Source organism: Panthera pardus, unplaced genomic scaffold, assembly GCF_024362965.1.
Source record: "Panthera pardus isolate Hobbes unplaced genomic scaffold, ASM2436296v1 HiC_scaffold_13, whole genome shotgun sequence".
NCBI lineage: Eukaryota > Metazoa > Chordata > Mammalia > Carnivora > Felidae > Panthera > Panthera pardus.
Window position 1 is genome coordinate 149,393,734 of NW_026526688.1, and position 20,718 is coordinate 149,414,451.

Genomic DNA, 20,718 nt, shown 5'->3' on the forward strand with positions numbered 1-20,718 from the left:
CATGCTTCAAGTCACCTCTAAATAATTCGCTACAGCACAGAGTAGGGAACATAGCTCTGTGCAGCTCATGTACTGGTTTTTACTTGAATATCTTTCAGAAAATCAGTGTACTTCCCTGAGCCTTGATTTCCTTATACATAAAAGGCTACTGGTTAGTCAAGATCAGTGTGATGAACCCTCTCCTCATGAAAAAAAAAAAGTGTAGACACACACACACACAAACACACACACTATTACATGTAGTTGTAAGGATTTCTCCTTTTTTTTATGTTTATTTATTTCTGAGACAGAGACAGACAGAGTATGAGTGGGGGAGGGGCAGAGAGAGATGGAGGGACACAGAATCCGAAGCAGGCTCCTGGCTCTGAGCTGTCAGCACAGAGCCCGATGAGGGCTCAAACTCACAGACCACGAGATCATGACCTGAACTGAAGCCGGACGCTCAACCGACTGAGCCACCCAGGCGCCCCAGTTTTAAGGATTTCTAATGGCTTGAAGATTCACAGATATGATATAATATTGGGGTATGCATATGCATGGTTCCTTGAATTTAGACATTTATGATACAGAACATAAATAAGGCAATAATTATAATTAATGTTAATAAAATAATCTTTTGATTTTGTGCTTTTGTTCCTAGAAATATACAACACATACTTATTCCATGTCTTAGATACAGTTATATTCAAAGAACATATTTTTTGCTTGTGTGTGTGTGTTTGTATGTGTGTGTTTATATAATAGGACCCACGCAAAACAAACTTCGGCAAGCCAGGGTGGAAACCATAAGCACGGATGTGTGTAACAGAAAGGATGTGTATGATGGCCTGATAACTTCAGGAATGTTATGTGCTGGATTCATGGAAGGAAAAGTAGATGCGTGTAAGGTAAGTCCAAAGTCAAGTTCAAAACTTTGAAAATTCCCATTAGCTATTTATAAATTTGGCATACATTTCCCCTAGCAGAAAAAAAGTCATCTATTTCACCAAGAATTCATCTTCTTTAATAATCATAATTTAAAAAGTTCTTGTATTAAGTATTTACTGTATGTCAAGCCAAGTGCTTATTTCATTTAAAATAGTGAAATCAAAGAGGTACGATTTTTACAAATTGGGAGATTAAAGTCTATTGCTCCCTATTTTTGGTTCAAACAATTACTCTTCTGTTCTATTGTTATTTTCTTAAACAGAATTCGAAACAAAAGACAGAGAAACCTCTCCTCTGAAGATCACCTTATTCAGCTCTGGCATCATATCTCATGTATCTTACTTCATCTCCTGGCCTCCAAGTCTCTGTGTCCCTCCCACTATTAATGATGTTAACACTTGAAACAGGTTTCCTGTCCATCCCAAGCCTGCATTATTAACACTGGCTCATTTAAATGCTGGATTCTTAGTTCCTAGACCTCCTACTCCCATTGATCTCCACTTCTGAGCCACATTTCTAGGGCCACATTTTGAGCCTTTCATCTCCAAGAACACTGATTCCCCAATCTTCCTATTTAACTTCCTGCCTGCATGTCAAGCTATTCCTGCTTCCTTGGCCATACCCTTTATATTATACCCCTGTCTACCCATCCTCACTTCCCAACTTACACAGCCTACACAAATGTACATTATGTCCCTTCTTTGTTTTATCTTTACCTTTACCTTCTATTGCCATCCAACAGACAATTTATTTAGATGGTTTATTGTCTGTCTCTCCCACTAAACTAGAATATAAACTTCAAGAAGGCACAGATTTGGGGGGGTCTATTTAATTCACTATTGTATTAACAACACCTAAATCAGTGCCTGGCACAGATATTTGTTGGCCAAATAAAATACCACTTTTCTTCAACTTCATAAAGACCTATAGACCATCGCTTCTCTGCTTTATCACATTCCATTAATCCTTTCTTCCATTGTCCACTTGTCCAATTTAGATTTCACTATTAATCATTTTCTGAACACTTTTGCTAATATCCTAAGTTCTCTTGTTGATCTGTCTTTTCAGTGTTTCTGTCTGACAAAGTCCCAAAACTGGCAGAACTTCACAATCTACTCTCTCTCTCTGCCTGCACCAAGGATATCAAATGCTCCTGGAAAAAATACAACACAACACATTGGTTCCACTTTAGGTTTCAGATAACAAAAGTGACAATCCTACTATTTTTCTTTCTTTTTTTTTTTTTTCCAAATCTACCTTTCTCTGAACTTACTCAACATTTTCCACTTTCCTTAACTTCTGGTTTTTTTCAACCTCTTTATTTTCAACTGATAATTTTGCTTCCCAGTTTTCAAAGAAAAGTAGAAATCGTTAAGTGGAGCATTGCCTCATCTTCCAACACCATGAATGCAGACCTGACTTCATCTGAACCCATAGTTAACATAGTTAACATTTCTCTTATACCTAGCTCCTTCTCTACTCATATCTCTCAAGTTAGGGGGAAAAAACCTCTAACTTTTTCTTGACTTATAATGCCTCCAGCTAGCACTGCATCTTATCTGTTTACCGTGAAATATTTGGGAAAATGTCTATATCCATTGTCTCAATTTTCTCACCTCTCACTAACTCTTCAAACCATTTCAATATGATTTCTGCGCTTTCACTTCAAAATAGCTCTTCCTGAGGTTTTCACTAACCCACCAATGCCCTCCAGTAAATGTATTTTTGTCCTATTCCTTTTTTTCCCCTCTTAGCACCATTTAATAATGCCTACCACTCCCTCTTTCTTGTCTTCCTTGGCTTATAATGATTTTCAACTTACACCTCTGTCTACTTCTTCTCTGTTTCCTTTTCAGGTTCACTCTCTTAATCTCAGCCATTAAATTTTGATCTATTCTATGTCTGCTCCTCTTTTTACTCTATACTTTCTCCCTAGAGGATTTGCTTTTCCTCTTTAGCTTCAAATGCCATCCTTTGACAGATGATTCATGAATTTATACGTTTAGCCCCAACCTCCCCTTTTATCTCCAGATTTATATATTCAACTCCTACTTGACAACTCCCCTTGGATATTTCAAAGATATCTCAAATTCAAAATGTTGCACCTGATTCTGTTCTTTTTCCCTCCCCACCTGACCCTCTTCCTTTATTTTGTCTCTGTGAATGGCATCCCTTTTCACTCTGTTAAAGCAGAAAACTAGAAGACATTCTAGCTTTCTTTCCCTCCCCCATACCCAACAGATTATTTAATCCCATGGATTTTACCTCCTTTTCCCTACTTTTTCCTCACACTCCCTGATCTAAAGGAATTATTCATCTAGCTCATTTCCTTATATTCACACTTATGCTCCTGTAGTCCATTAGTCAAATGAAAGCCAGGATGATTTACAAGATGTTAATCTGATTTTGTAAGCCTCCTTCTTAAAACACTCCAGTGGTTTACCTTCAGTCTTAAGATAGAAAATATAACTTCTAAGCAAGACCCTCAGGGTTTCTCCAGGACTAGTTTTCTTGACCTTTACAGACTCATCACAGTCACTTGCCCCCTTGTTATCTTCTCTTCAGTACTCCTTTTTATCCACGCTGCCCCAGGCTTTTGCATATGCCAGGTTTCTTCATGTCACAGAGCATTTGCAGTACTGTTCCCTTTGCCTAGAACATGTTATATAGCCACCTCCCTTTTCATAAAGATTAAATTCTTTAGATATCAGCTCAATTACATCTCATCAAGGAAAACTTTCCTGACCTCCCTGACCAGTCCTATTCCCCTATGTATGTTTCCATAGTATTTACCATAGTAGTCACCTTGCATTTATTTGTGGGCTTGTTTAATTTAATTTGAGAGACAGAGACAGAACATGAGTGGGGAGGGGCAGAGAGCAAGAGAGACACAGAATCTGAAGCAGGTTCCAGGCCTGAGACTGGGACACATAGCTGGAACTTATTAAGTACTTCACAAAAGAATAAATGAATGAGGTAGAACAGGCACAGAGAGCTTACATATTTTACCCTAAGTCACATAGACAGTAATTGATAGAGCTAATCCTAAAACATAAGCGGTTCAAATACCAAGACCACACTTTTTACCTCTACATGTATATCTATTTATGTACTTAACTGTCCTTATTCCAAAACAGATTTAGGAGTGTTTATATAAAATTCATCAAGCAAGCATAATTATAATTAGGTGCATGAAAGCCAAGGAGACCAAGAATCAGTCTATAACATTGAGTCTAGCTAAGAATATTCGGAGATTATCAAAACTTTCCACCTATTCCCATATATACTAACTTCATATTTAATATTTTGTATATATACTTACTAACCCATGCAAAAAGCGTCTAATGAAACTAGCAAGGGGGCACCTGGGTGGCTTAGTTGGTTAAGCGTACAACTCTTGATTTCAGCTCAGGTCATGATCTCATGGTTCCTGAATTTGAGCCCTGCATCAGACTCCATGCTGACGGTGTGGAGCCTGCTTGGGATTGTCTCTCTCTCTCTCTGCCCCTCCCCAACTTGTGCTAATGCTCTCTCTCTTTCTCTTTCTCCCTCTCTTTCTCTCAAAATAAATAAACTTAAAAAAAAAACTAGGACTTAAAAAAAAAAAAACAAGGATGCTGAACCAGAAATAATGTAACCATTGCACTTTAAAGTTTAGAATAAAATTTTAACTCAATTCAGAGAAACATTATATAATCTATCTCTAGTCTGGCTGCATGTTCTGCGTGCCAATTTCCTTTTTGTCTGTGGAAGGGAGATGATTGCAGTGACCTACCTCCTGAGTAAGAGTTTATAATTCTAAATATATTTTTGTTTTTTCTCAAGGGCGATTCTGGTGGTCCTCTGGTTTATGATAATCATGACATCTGGTACTTAGTTGGTATAGTAAGTTGGGGACAATCATGTGCTCTTCCCAAGAAACCTGGGGTCTATACAAGAGTGACTCAGTATCGAGGATGGATTGCCTCAAAGACTGGTATCTAGAGTGAATTGTCTATGAATTATATGCATGGCATATGAAGCTGAAATTCCTGCATATTGTATATTATTTATATTCATGCGGTTTGGATCAGTGCTTTTTCTGGATGTCAAGAAATCCTCTGACTCAGACCTATGTAATATCATGAAGTGGTCTTTGCACACAAGTGACCGAACTCTTTCTCTACCCTGTGGAAGGAAGACAGAGAAAATGGCAATAGCACCAACTCCTCACAAGGGAAACTGTGGTACTTATAATAAGAGGACTATTTATAATGGTTTCCCCCAGTGGAAGACAAGGAACATCATTTTTCACAGGATACGACGAGCTGCCAGGGCTGCCAAAAACTTACTCAGAGTATATCCTGGAGCACCTGTGACTCTTGTATCAAACAGCTGTCTTCCCTGAGAATTCAGAGCTTCAACATTCAAAGACTGATGGCTGGACGTTCACTGGCTAGAATGGAGAAGCATGGAATTACAATATAACTTGAACTCTAACCTGTGTTTCTAAATAATAATACAAAGCATTGTCATTAATAAGACTTGTGATTTAGAAGATGTTTGGGTGTACCTGAACTTGCTGTTAACACTTACATACACAAAGACTAGCTTCAGGATAAAAGCTGTATTGTGAAGGAGTGTTTCTGATTTATTCTTTAACAGCATCTTGCCATCCATATATCAATTGAAGTCAGGCCAGAAAGAAGAAAAAGAAGAATCTTGGGAGCATTTTTCCATGTGTACAAGGAGGATAAAAAGAACTGATGGGACCTAGGCTAGTTGAGTTGCTTTCAAATGATTAAAAGCAAGAAAAACACACCTTAGATTTTTGGTGGAATGAGCCATCCAATTATTTATTTAGAAATATGTACAGCAGCATACAGTAACTGGTGTCTTTGTAAGCATAGAATTGTAAAGTCTTCAGCTCTCTGCCAGGTCAGATATCTATCAGGTTGGGAGAATTGATTTGCATAAGCACTTCGGACAGTGCCTCACATATATTAAGCACTATGTGGATATTTCCTGTATGTGGAAGAAAGGAAAGCCTCCATGAGTTTTAAGATAAATTAACTTTGTCAAATGAGTGAATGGCTTTGGGACTTAAATACAGCTCAGAGTCTAATGTTAGAGAGCACAGGCTTTGGAAGCAGACTGCCCAGGCTAAACGTTGGCTTTGCCACGTATGAACTGTGCATCCTGATGCAGGTTTCTTGACATCTCTGTGCATTAGCACTTTTATCTCTACAATTAGAATAAAAATAATACCTACCTCATATGGTTGTTATGAGGATTAAATGCATTAGTAAAAGTAAAGCACTTGGAACAGTGTCTGCACACAGTAGTCTCTCAATATGAACTAGCTACTGTCAATTATTATTAATGTGCTTTGGACTCAATAAAACAGTATATTTTTTAAAAGCAGTCCCTTCTTTAAAATCATGTAATTGATTTAAGAATGCTTAAATTACACTGTAAAAAAAACCCTAAGTGATCTGCTGGATTTTCAAAATCATGTTTTGATATCTCAATATGTTTAGGACTGTGTCTGGTTATAGACATAGTTGTAGGGTGTGTGGTCATCAGTCACCAGGGTTGTGACTACAGAGATGCAGCGGTATTCATCTTCAGGGTTCACATGTATGACCAAAGTGCTTGATTTCTTGTTCTGATCTATCAGAGAAAAATCTAGCCTTTCTATTTCTTTAATGACAAGGTTTTGTTAATTTACATGTATGTATGTTTATCTGTAACATATGTAGACAAGATAAATATAACTTAAAAACTTACCTAGTTATCATTTACATCTTAATATTGAGATACTATAAACACAAAAGGGTCATCCACTCACACTCCCCTTTAAAAGGAAAATGTCACCAAATTTCTGAGGTGATGACTGCTAATAACTAAATATCAATAGAAGAAGCAGAGTAAAAACTTGAATGTTTATACTTCCTTCTATGCAGAGAAACAAAAGCTTCCTAGAGAGTATTTAGCATATTTAAGATGTATTTGATTCATAATAGACCTTTTTATATTAAAGCTAAACATAGTCTTTTGTAGAAAGAGGAAAACAAATCTGTCTACAAAATCAATAAATTTCTACTGTGTAAGTTCTCTAACAATGAATATATGCTTTTGTGTAACTATATTTACATTTCAGAAGACTGATACCTTTTTCGCATAGAAGTGCCTGTGAAACTGCACACTGATTTAAATGATTCAATGCTCAGTTCAAATTCAATTCAGTGACATTTTAACACAAATGAGAGCAATAAATACAAAAGGCCATAAGTAAATCCGAGAAATGGAAAAGTGGATTTTTAAAACAGGATTCATATGTTCTATTTTTAGTTTGATACCTGATCTGTTGAGTGGTGTTATAGGAGTCATGCAATGTATTTTACCTCATGTTTTCCATCTACCAAATGGGACATTAACTATCTACCTCATGGGATTGTTGTGAGGCTTTCCTGTTGAATAATAAATTGAAAAGTCAAAGAATGTTTAAAGCCTGCTAAACAAATGTGAAGTGTGTTATTGTAAACTGATATCAGTACAGATGATGTTGCAAATACATTAAGATTTTAAAAAAAGGTTGTATTTTTTAAAATAGTGTTCACATTTTTACTGATAAATAGTATTGCCTTGTGAATTTTGCAAAAATATTGTGGTTAAAAAAAAAAAACAAATAACAAACAAACCTGGGTTTTGCCTCCTGTGTTGTAAATGTTATAGTAATACTCTCATCTTAAAAAAACAAACAAACAAAAACCACCAAAATTCGCTTGACATATTGTTTTGAAAGGTCAAATCCATTAAACTGACAGTAAACAATACAGCACATAATCCCTGTGGAATCCTGATGGCATTTGGGGTGCCATGAGAACTAAAGGGTTCGTTTTTAATGCTAGAACAACAATGGACCAAAATTTTTGCAATGTTTAACCATCTCTCAATGAAATTCACAATTCAACAATAAGAGTAAAAGTACATCAATGGGAATCTACCCTCTTCAACTGAATAAATCTGTCACTTTGTTAATATGTTTGTTTGAGGGTGAGGGGATGTATTTAAGGCATTCCTTCATGCACTCATGAGAGTGAAAAATAACCTTGTTACAAATGACTGGAACCCTTGTGGCCAGTCTAGTCTTCCCCCACTACTCTCATCTGTTATGTGGCTGTCGCTAGCCAGGAACATTACATTTCTAGAAGTCGCAGGAATTAGATTGTTGCCAGCTAATGTTTCTCTGTGCAAAAAAAAAAAAAAAAAAAAAAAAAAAAAAAAAAAAGTGAGGAAAATTAAATTCACATAGTATTCAGCAAAGTTTCATTGGACCAAAACAGTTTTACTGTTAAGACAAACAACAAAAGTATATCCAACTATACCTAAGGAAAGGAGGATAATTTTAATGAGGCAAAGCTGCAGAGCTAGGTAAATTGGCAGCAAGTTTAAAACCTTAATATGGTATAAATTAAAAATCTAGATTATATTTTTAAATAACAAGCAGCAAAAGAACTCTACTAAACAACCAATGTCTTTCTCTTTGCTCTTTTCACTGCCTCATTAGAAAATCTGTTTTATGAATAGATAAAACACAGAAAGCCCACTAAAATTCAGCAAATTAAAATTTTTGATTGAGTTGGGTTTTTTTAACGTTTATTATTTACTTTTGAGAGAGAGAGAGGGAGCACGTGAGCAGAGGAGGGGCAGAGAGAGGAGAGAGAGAACCCCAAGCAGGCTCCACACTCAGCACAGAGACAAACCACCGACTGAGCCACCCAGGTGCCCTAAGCTGTTTCTGTAAATACTTACAATAAACATTCTTCTACAGATTTCAATATTTTCCTTGCCTTAAAGTTTTAACATGGCTAATAAGAAATGCAAGCATGTCATAAAATTAAAAATCCTGTCATAAAAATTAAAAACTTTGCTTCCAACTGCTTCAATCTGTGAAATGCAACATTAATCTACCTACCTCATGATGTTTATGAAACTTTCCTGTTGAATAATACCATCTAAAAATCAGAGAATATTTAAAACCTGTTTGAAAAGTGCAAAGTTTATTGCTGGATACCGATACCAGCATGGTTGATGCCAAACGTGCACTAAGATTGTCATAAATTTTTATACAGTGTTACCATTTTCATTTATCAATACTAGTTGCTTTGTGTATTTTGCAAATGCCAGTGTTTTGTTGAATTATATTTAGTATTTTCTTTTTGATAATGTTTTATTTATTTTTGAGAGAGAAAGAGACAGAATGTGAGTGAGAGAGAGGCAGAGAGAGAGAGAGAAACAGAATCTGAAGCAGGCTCCAGCCTCTGAGCTGTCAGCACAGAGCCCAAGGCAGGGCTCGAACTCCAAACTCAGTCAGAATTCCTCCAACTCTTAATTATAAGCTTCTAAATACTTGTGTAGTCTTCCAACAATTACTGCTACACACTAGTATAAAACATGTAGTGTTTTTAGTATATAGCCTCATACCTCTATCTATTCCACACATTGTGCCTCCTAATTACTGCCAACCTCTTGATCACTCCTCACAATTATTGACTTACTAGGTGTCTGCTCAAAATAGATCTCTCTCCCTAACTTCTGTCTTCATTGTAGTCAATTTCAACAGCCAAGTGGATAATCCACACTTAGTTACAATTCTTTGAACTCATAAATCCAAATGACTCTAACTTCCAAATGACCCCGCCTCCATAATCCCCTGCCTAGATTTTTGGAAGAACTCCAAAATGATCTTCCTTCTCCAACTTGATGTCCTCTAGTCCATTCTCCTGCATTTCTGTTTCAATTACCTCTAATTTCTCCATCTCCTACAGAAGAGATACTTACTTAATTTAGAGCCCAACAACTTGGATAGAAAAAAAATCTTAACTTTATTTTCACTAACTTTTAACAGAAATTTGCTTTTTCTTTCTATTATAAAACAGGCATAAAAAACCCAAAAAAACAAAAATAAAAATAGTATCATAAGTTATATCAGTGACTTTGTCACCAAGAGAGATTATAGATATTTTTACTTCATTTAACAGTTGTTACATACTTATCAAAATATGTTTATGCTCATCGCAGCTTTGAAACTGTTATTCAACATTGCTAAATCCTGTGATTTAATATGTTAATGGAAAAACATATTTATTACTCTGTCACAAATTTAAAATTTTTCCCATAACTATACTACTATATATTGGTTTCCCTATAATTCTGTGTATTCTATTTTATGCATCTAAAAAAAACACACATTTTTAGGAGAAGGGATCCACAGCCAAAGATAGACATGGCATTAAAAGAAATTAAGAGACCTTGACCTATAGAGTAAAAAACAAAATCCATTTTCTTGATGTTAAAAAATTTCATGATTATACTCTTCCTATTTTCCATTTTAATCTCCCATCTTGGCTTCTTTCTTTTGCCATTCTTCACTTCAGTTTTTAAAAAGGTACCGCTAGTCCTTTAAATACACTGTAATGTTGCATCGCAAATGAACCCTTTTGCATAGAAGCTTCCCCACCCCCATCATTTTAGCAAGTGTGCTTTCTGAAACTGTTATACCAACTGACCATATTCCCAGAGTATATGATGTTAAATTTTCACTAAAATCTACTAACATTATTAAACATATAGGTAAAAGGATAGAAAATAATATTTTATTTTAATGTTGTGGTAGGGAGGCAGAATTCTGAAATGGTCCTCCAAGATCTTCTGTCCTAATCTCATTGTAAATAAAATGAGATACACATGTCCATGATAATGTTACATTACATGGCAAAAGGAACTTTGTAGATATGATTAAGATTACTAATCAGTTGACTCTGAATTAATAAAAAAGGAGGTTTTCCAGGTAGGTTTAACCTAATCTTTTAGAAGTAGAGAATTTCTCTTTCCGGTAGAAGAAAAGTCAGAGATTCTAAGTATGAGAAGATGCACTATTTCTTGCTTGAAGATGGAAAGAACTGTGTATCAGTTGCAGATAGCATTTAGGAGCAGAGCAGTCTTAGCTGACAGGCAGCAAAAGAACAGGGAACTTAGCCTTTCTGCAAGGAACTTAATTCTGCCAATGACTGGAATGAGCCGGAACATGATTTCCCTCCATAGCTTCCACAAAAGAACCTAGCTGAGCTCATACCTTGCTTTCCACCTATGAGACAGAAAGCAGAGAACAAAGTTGAACTTGCCCAGACTTCTGATCAGCAGAATAAAAACAGATAACAAATGGCTGTTGTTTTAAGTGGTTAAGTTTATAGGAATTTGTTACTCATTAATATAAAAATTGGCAAAGATATAGAATTTTTATTTATTAGCTAATTTGAACATTTTGTCCATATATCACTTATCAATTGTAATTATTGTGTGTTCCTGTCTTGCCAAAAACTTTTTTTCAAAACAAAAGAGGGATGGAAATGTGAGTGAATGTGGATTGTCAAATCAACGTTATAAAAGAAAGACAGTACCACATGTCCAAGTGTTTGCAGAGGTGCTGATAAGTGCATTTTCATTCAAAGACATCAAAGTTTCTAGTCTCAAATGTTTCACTCTTTAACAGGAGAGATGGATCCATAGACCTGGAAATAAGAAAAAGTAAAACTAGATGCCAGCTTGAAGGGAAAGCATGGGTGAGGGGTTGCTCAGATAGTGTGAGAGCCAGGGAAATCTGGAGGAGTCATCCGAGAACGTAGGCTTTCAAAGTCTCGGGACTCTGTGTAGACGGATTCTAATTAAATTACTTGAATCTTACAGTGAGGTGGATTTTGAATTGAGAACTGTGCAAGAAAGAAGGGAAAGGATATTTTAGGCACGTGGACAAAGACACAATAGGAAAAAAAAAAAAAAAAGGACTTGATAAACAGAAACGAAAACTCCAAGTCAAAGAAAGCAGATACAGCCGTAGCTACAAAGAGCATATGAAAGAGAGTATGATCAGCTGGTGAAGCCTTTTAAAATGGCGGTTGGCACAAATATATTTTCATTTTTCTACCTTGAAGCTGGATTCCCCTTTAGAATACACACAAATGAACCACTGGGCCAGGCATAATGAGTACAGGTACCGTTGCACTGAGAAAAAAAAAGTCAAGGGCTATCAAATGTTTTACGAAAACCTTTGGTCTTGTTTCACGATTGCTTCTGAAAGAGAGGAAGAGCAGGGCCTGAGGACTAGACCTGTAGTGACTCAGAAGGAAGAGTGACACCTCTCGAAAGGCAAATACAAAACTTCTCCAAGTTTTCAAGGGTGTTGCTTAGGTTTTGTAGGCGCTACTGTTTCTCATTTATTTTCATTAGCCAAAGCCAGGAAATTCTTACTTCCTGCAACAAAGACTTATCAAGTGATTCTTCACTTCAAACCCTACTATTGGCTAAAATGTACCCATCCCAACTTGTTAAACTAGTTTATTCTAAATCCTTAAGCATTCTTTCTTTAGTTAGCTTACAAGTCTGAAAGAATGCCCAGGATGCTACTCATTTGACAAGAAATCTTAAGAAACACGGAGGTGGAGAAGTTTGTGTTCTCAGCAGAGTATGATGTATCAGTAAGTTTAACTTTATTTCATGTTTGACAGATTTGTTTCAGGTTGTGGTTTCTACTTCTGAAAATTATCGCGAACTGGAAATTGAATAGGTTTTTCTTTTCCTTGGCTGTTGTTGAAGACAATACGGTCGTGTTAGTGTTTTTTATTTCAGGAAACCATGCTAACAATTTCATATTTAGGATTTGAAAGGTTTAACAAGTTGGATTTTTATTGGAAATTTTAATGTGAAAATGAGATAGTCACAGAGACAGGAAGGAGAAACAGAGTCTGGGGTAACATTGTGTAAATTTGTATGAGTGAAAGGATGGGGCAATTCTTGCATGTATCCAGATTCTAGAATATCTAATGCTGTTTGTGATCTTTCCAAATCATGCATTCAGTTGACACATTGAAGATACAGGAAATATACAAGTTGTAGAGCAAGTATTGTATTTTACCCCCATTCTGAAATTGATCAACATCATTGAAACTCAAAAAAAAAAAAAAGGAAACAACGTCCTTTGAGACTTTTTTTTTGCTTTTTAAAATAAAAAGTTAAAGAACAATATAAGAATAATGTATACACAAGAATATAAAATAAGAACAAAAAAAATAATCCTAAAATTTTTGTATTTAACAGATTTGAAAGGAAGTCTATGGAAAATAAATCTTAGACGTTTTTTAGTTCCCACTCCCCTGTCTAATCCATTCGGCATTTTTCTATATTTTTAACATTATTTATTTGCAAATATGAGTCAATTAGTACAAATTACTCAAAATAATGAGGGAATTACAAATATCTTTCCTAATACTGTTTTTCTAGAGTTGCACTATTTCCTTTGTTGGTAATAATTGAATATTGTGTATAAAACTCAATTAAGCACACATGGACTTCTGGATCACAGTCTCCCAACAGATTTAATTCTCAATAGTCATTCAAAATGTTCATTTTTCTGCCTGCTCCCCATAGAGCTACACATTAATAACTTTAGGTTGTTAAAAGACAACATGAAATGAACAAAAACAACTTTTTACACTTAATTGATCTTATTTCTAGAACTGGCACACATTAGGATTCACTTTTTAAATGGAATGTAATAGAAGTGGGACGATGATCATTATTATTTTTATTTTTACTTAAAATTTTCTCCATTCTGTAGGGGGAAAAGTGGTGACTCCATATGATAAAGATAATCCAATTAATTAATTATTATTATTATTATTATTATTTTGCTCTTCAATATGCTATTCAATTAATAGTCCTCAATTTACTCAAGAATTACTATGTACTAGTCACCATTTGGGACATCAGAGGCATAGGGATGAATAAACACACAGTTTTAATTGCTTCTTTTAAGGGTTAGGTAAATGTCAATTGTGTATCAGGGCTGGTTAAAGAAACCTACCATAAAGAAATGAAAGTGACATAAAGCGATAGAGACAGGAACAACAAGCTGAAGTAAAAATCTAGGAAAAGCAGAAGACCTACCTCTGATCACTTGACCAGGAAACCATTTAGACCTCTCCATTCCTATTATTTTATATTCTTAAGATTTTCAAAATTTTCCCCTCCAAGTCCAAAATCCTTACAAATTCTATTGTACCTATCCGTATTCAGATAAATGATTATATCTACTGTATAGATTTTTGCTATATTGGTTTTGGTTTTTCTTAGTTTTGTGGCTCCCAGGAGTAATAAGGGGTACGGGTGTTTGGATGGGTGGGGGAGGTATTGAAAAACTATCTCTGTTCTTCCCTTTGGAAATCCATGCCTCAGTGTAGTTAAATCTCAGAAGATTTTCTCCATTTGAAATATACAGGTAAATGTTTATTAATTTTTGTCACCTGTGGGTAATGTGAAGAAAATATAACTATTCTTTGTTGTACATGTTAGCACCTAGTAGAATTCTTGGCATGTAATATGTTAATTGAGCTGTTTGATTGTTCTTCAAATTTATATGGGACTAACAACTTATCAGGTTTGGTTATTTGGAACTTCTCCATTTGACTTAGCCGGATTTCATATCACTTTCAAAGACTCTTTCACACAGAAAATTTTGTTTACTTTTCTAGTAAGCCACTCTGTATTTAGATATAGTGGTATAAACAGGTGTAAATAGATTTATAATGTTTAGTCCTTATTTTCTTTCCTAAAACTGAGTAACTATGAAATAGATTCCTTGGATTATCACATTCCTACAATGAGGTTCTGAATAATTTTACATTTCTCTTTGCCTCACAGACATATAAGAGTCTCTTTTCTTTTTTTTAAATTAAGACATAATTAACATACAATATTACATTAGTTTCAGGTGTATAACATAATGATTTGATATTTGTCTATATTGTGAAATGATCACAATAAGTCTAGTAAACATCCATCACCATACAGTTACAATTTTTTTCTTGTGATAAGAACTTTTAAGATCTACTCTCTTAGCACCTTCCAAATAGGCAATATAGTCTCCTTGCTATACATTACATCTCCATGACTTATTTATTTTATAACTGGAAGTTTGACCACTTTTGATCAACTTCATTCATTTCTTCTGCCCTCCCTTACTGCCTCTGGCAACCACCTAGAGTCTCTTTTCATGCAGTAACACCCACCAATGGATTTAAGTTCTTTCCCACATTGATTGTAAAAATCAAGTTTGGGTTTTATAACAATAGGCATAAAAAGACTCTGTCAAGGTTTGTTGTTGTTTTTTAAATATTTTTCAGAGAGAGAGACAGATAGACGGACAGACAGAGACAGAGTGTAAGCAGGGGAGGAGCAGAGAGAGAGGGAGACACAGAATCCGAAGCAGGCTCCAGGCTCTGAGCTGTCAGCACAGAGCCCAATGCAGGGCTCCAATTCACAAACTGAGAGATCATGACCTGAGCTGAAGTCTGATGCTTAACCAACTGAGCCACCCAGGCTCCCCTCAGGTGATTTTTAATTTGTAAACCAAGCTTGTCATTTAAACAACATATTTCCCTTATCTTCTGTAATTTCCCTCATTTTTTGGGCTCTAGGAATTCAGGACTGTCAATGTAGGGCTAGGACAAGATGCCAAAAAAAAAAAAAAAAAAAAAAAGAGAGAGAGAGAGAGAGAGAGAGAAGACAGATGGCCCCTAAACTGAGCAAGAGTAATTAGTATATCTGAAGTAGCAAAATTCCAAGTTTAAATTAGGTTTACCAGAACACACTCACATTATACATAGATATACATTTGTATTTTCTTTATATCAACACTTTTAAAAAATAAGACTTAATGAGATACAAACATCTGTTTTTCTATAGCTAAGTATTTTTACAGGATGATGTCATGATACATTATCTCTAATTTAAACCTCTATTTGTTTTTGTTTTTTAATTTTTCAATCATGGTAAAATGGATACACATATTGTAAACAACACTGTAATAATGAACATCCTTCTGGATAATTTTTGCACAATTTGAAATTATTTCCTTAGGATAAGTTATCTTGTGCATTTTCACAATTTTTGGAATGCCATCCCTTCATTAACAAACCGCTCTACATCCTAACCTTCTTTTTTCTCTGCATATTCTCTATATCCCTATAAAACTGAAATATAATTCTTTCCTCAAGACACGTTATTTTTTTCAACCATCTCAACTAAGGGTTTATTACTGAAGATTTAGTCTTGGTTCTCCTCACTCTTTACTGCCACCTCAGACCATAGTTCTCCACACCCTTGTAAACACCCTTGAAAACTGCTTTTTTCCTCTGAGGCTCACACAGTTTGCTCTCTGCCCTCTTTCTTTTCTCGTCATGGTCCTTATGGAACCACGAGTATGCCCCCTCTTTACTGAAGACTGGAACTTTCTTCCCTTTTTTTTTTTTTTTTTTTTTGTAAAGTGTATTTATTTTGAGAGAGAGAAAGAGACAGCACAAGCAGGGGAGGTGCAGAGAGAGGGGAGAGAGAATCCCAAGCAGGCTCTGTGCTGTCAGCATGGAACCTGATGCTGGGCTTGAACCCACAAACCATGAGATTATGACCAGAGCTGAAATCAAGAGTCAGGCACTTAACTAACTGACTGAGCCACCCAGGCACCCCGGCACTTGCTTCCCCATCTCTTCTTCTACTTCACGCCCTACATTTACTCTAGGTAACATCACTACCTTTGTGCTTCATCTGCCACATCCTAGTCATTTATTTCCTCGATCTTCTCATCTCTAGAATATTGTCTTCAAATACTACTCTCATGTCCACACCCTAGACTTGGTCATGACTTGGAATTACCTTTCTGAATCATAACTTTGGACAACTATTTCTATTCTAACCTTCCTTCTTAAAGTCTTAGTTATTTCTAGTGCATAAGGTTTTTTTTTTTTTATTCATTGGCTCTTCTAATCTGTGAATTCTTCATACCTATTAGTTGCCATCCCCAACACATACACGTGCGTGCGCGCACACACACACGTTTTTGTTTTGCTTGTGATCCTTATATTTGTCATTTCAATAAATTTTTTAATGATGGCAAACTCCACTATATTCTATTGTCCTTTTTTTCTTTCATCATTCACACCTGGATAAATTCTAGAGAGAATATAATTGTCTGAACAGTGGCTCACCCCTGCCCAGACCAGAAAATTCACAAATGTACAAGAGGTGCCAATTCATCTAGGATTCAGCTCTCTCCAGCATTCCTACTACATTCCCTTAGTCTGTACTCCCATTTTCCACTGCTATTTCCAGCTCCTCCAGCCTCTCCAAATTTCCAATTCTCACCACCTGTCCTCTCATGTGTCTACTACTTCAAACAGAGAATGTGATTTATCAATTAGAAAAGAATTCCTTCAACTTCCTGACATTGAACCAACAAACCTACCTACATCCATTCATACTCTAACTGGATGACTACAGTGTGTCCAAATTCTTCATTCTAGGTTAAGCCATATGAAAAGGTCAATAATACATGAACACTTTTGACCTCCACAAATAGCAATTTTATATGTAGGAAACTAAGAGTTTAGAATCCAGGATCCTTCAAATATCCACCCAACCTCAGGGTCTCTGCTGGCTTGTTAACACCATTGTAAGCATACTCAAAACTGTCCCATTCACAAGGGGAAAAAAATCCTCCATCAACCCATATGCCTTGATGACTTACTATCTTCCCATCCATAGTCAAATTCATGGGGGGAAAACGTTTACATCTGCCTTTCTGTCTCCTCACTCCCAATTTATCCTCAAATCCACTGACATTTTGTTTATAATGCCACTACTCTGTTCCTTTTCCTGTCATAGTCACCAGTGATTCACTACTGCTTAACCCAATGGGTTTCTACATTTTTATCATATTTGATTTCTCAACAGTGTATGCCACTGTGGATCAATCCTTCCTTGAATATCCTCTTTCATCATCATATCACACTTTACTTTCCTCTTTATTTTCCTCTGTGGTTTTCAGACTTCATTCTTTGCCCATATCTTAAATGTTAGTCAGTCTTCGTTAAGATTCCTCTCTGAGTCTTCCTTTCTTCCTATTATTTCAATTAAGAAAATTATTGACCACCTACCATATTCCATGTGCTAAAAGTACAATAATGAATTTGACACAGTACTTGGATTGTTCACTGCCATAATCTCAGTTACCAGAAGTACCTGGTATAAGTATAAACTTAATAATCATTTTTAAATGGTAAAGTAAAACTGCTAATGCATATTGAATGTTTTAAATCCATGTTTGTAAGCCAACCTACCTATTCCTTTTCATATTTGGAACATATAACTTAAAATTTGCCATTTGACTTTCCTTTTATTTATGAAAAATTGATAAATAGAAGATTTGATCTATTATTATTCACTTTCCTCTCCTTTAAAAAAAAGTAGTCAAATTATTTAGTGTTTCCTGTGATGATGTCTACATGCCATTTTTAGGAAGTGAATATCTCATGCAAAAATGCAAAAGCAAAACATGAAAATAAACTAAGATCATGTGATACTGATTTATCTAACCTGTTAGCTCCAAGAACTTTGCAAGCAAAAGTATCAACTTTTTATCAATGCTTGGTATCAAATACTTAAAACAGTGAAAAAGACACAATTTATACAAACAAGGCAGTTTTTAAAAGAAGAGTTCTCCTTCTGGTGTGGCATTTAAGTAAAACACAAAGTGGGTTTTTTTTATTTTGGGGGGTTTTTATTTACTATTTTTTACAGTGTTGGCGTAGTACAATATTTTAAATGTCCCTATAGGAATAAGTAGTGTGCAATAATTATTTTATTTTATAGACTTATGGAAGGGAAGTTTGTAGTCTGAAAGTACTATTGCCCAGTCCATCTGCAATTAATCCTATTTCACAGATTCACGGCAAAGTTTTTCTGTTTCCCAGTTCATTAGCCATCTAAGAAAAAACTCCTTCCAAATTTCCTAGATATTGGCATATTACTGAGTTAAAATGCAAACTTAATCCTCAGTTTTGGTAAATAAACCACATAGAATTTCAGACTCATACACAGGGGTCATAGTAAGTGGATACTGAGAAATTTCTTATGCAAACAAAAGATCTAAGTAATAATAAGATGAGCTCAATGTTAGTTTATTTCAACAATAACAATGAATGTACTCAATTCCTACCAAGGACAAGACTTGTAACTGGGTACATGGTAGGGGAATAAAGGAAACCTGATTTCTGGTAATGGGATGATTGAAAGAACAATAAGTAGTAATGAATATAATACAATTTAAAATTGAATAAATGTTAAGTACGAGTATAATCAATGCACTTCAGCAAAATTACCTGAAAGACCAGTACCCATACTGCTGGTGACAAATGAAATGACTTTAGGTAGGATTTATTTTAATGTATGATAGAGAAGATAAAGCTACTATATCAAACTCAGCATTTGATGGATATTATTGCTTAGGGATTGGCTATATTAAAAATGAGTTCATTTAAAAATGTAAGGAAATTACCTTGAGATATTAGTGCTTATGGCAAAAAAAAATTGTGATGATTGCAACTAAAATTTGAAAATCATTCAAAAAAAGAACAATGAATTTTAAGCAGGACAGAATATGAACACTTCAAACACAGCACTTGAGTGAGTTCTTGAAGATGAGTACATTTTATGTACGTAGGGAAGTGGCAATTGTAACTGGGGTTGTTAGACTCACAATACAGAAAGCCTCCTTATTTAGTTAATGTAATAGGTGTTAAGTTTTAGCTTTGACCACATTGAAATCCTCAAGAAAATGCAAATTAGAAGCCCTACTTTTTAAAACACATGCTCATTATGGGTTTATTATAGAGGGTACTTATATACTTCAGCATACATAAAAATAAAATCATAAACACAGCAGGGGAAATTTTGATTTTTAAGTTTCATGGTTGATGCTTTTTTATAATTACTATGGCTAAATATTGCTTTGATTGTAACTACCTGAATTTTCCAGTCCTTTCAAGTTTATCAAATGGAATCTTCTATAATTTTTGCAATTCAAGCTCAAATACCAACTCTCTGGCAAAATATTCTTGTGCCCTCTAAATAATCTCTATTTTATGAAGAACTAATAAATTAAAATCCAGATTACTGAAATGTCCCCCTTACAAAATAAATAGCAGCTTAGAGCAAATAGCAGGGAAGAAACACTGGGTTTGGAGTCAGAACACCTAAATGAAAATTCCTCTAGTTAATAGCAATGTGTCCTTGGACCATACACAAGACCTATTTTTATTGCTGTACCAATATTTCAGATAAACACCATGAAAACTACAAAAGATTACAAATGTGAAAGGTTATCATTGCTAATGGACCCCAGTGAAGGTGCCAATTAGAAGACAGTTTAGTGTGTTAGGATTTATTTAATCATGACCCTTATGCCAGACACACATGTGTAACAAATGACTAGGTGATTTTCTAGGGGGTTGTTATACTTCTTTGACTTAGATTCTTACTTAGGTTTCTGAGAATAGACTCCATAGAATGGCTTATAACTGTCCCACTTATAAGCGAATTAAGTCTCTTCCACAAAGGATTTTAGTTCCCTCCAACAGGAAAAATCATTTTCTGTCCTCTACTGCTTTTTTGGGTTCCCTGAAGGTCATAGCCCAGATAGTCGGTGACCTCACTGTCGTGAGACATGTGACTAAGGCATGCCTCTCCCACATGGTCTGCTGAACAGCTCCACTGTAAGGCTTTGGTTGCCCTGGTTACTCCACAAAATACTAGAAGCTCTTAAGTGCTGCCATGTACTATTTTTCTGAGTCTTGGTGTTCTTCCAGATCCTTGGATTTGGGCTGAAAATGAAATTGCTTTTTTTTCATACAGTTCTGC

At 35.3% G+C, this 20,718-nt stretch overlaps 1 protein-coding gene across 3 annotated transcripts in view; it reads left to right on the forward strand.

Moving 5' to 3' along the window:
- The window catches only part of LOC109278256 (transmembrane protease serine 11F), an 88,648-nt gene extending 82,318 nt beyond the window's left edge, over window positions 1–6,330 (forward strand). For 2 of the 3 annotated variants that reach the window (XM_019468447.2, XM_053901504.1), the window contains 2 exons: window positions 745–887; window positions 4,753–6,330. In XM_019468447.2, the coding sequence (XP_019323992.1) occupies window positions 745–887; window positions 4,753–4,911 (302 nt within the window). In that variant the 3' untranslated portion in view covers window positions 4,912–6,330. Of the gene's footprint in view, window positions 1–744; window positions 888–1,189; window positions 2,153–4,752 lie in introns of those variants that run through there. The other variant, XM_019468454.2, reaches the window with a different exon arrangement.
- The last annotated feature ends 14,388 nt before the right edge of the window (window positions 6,331–20,718 follow it).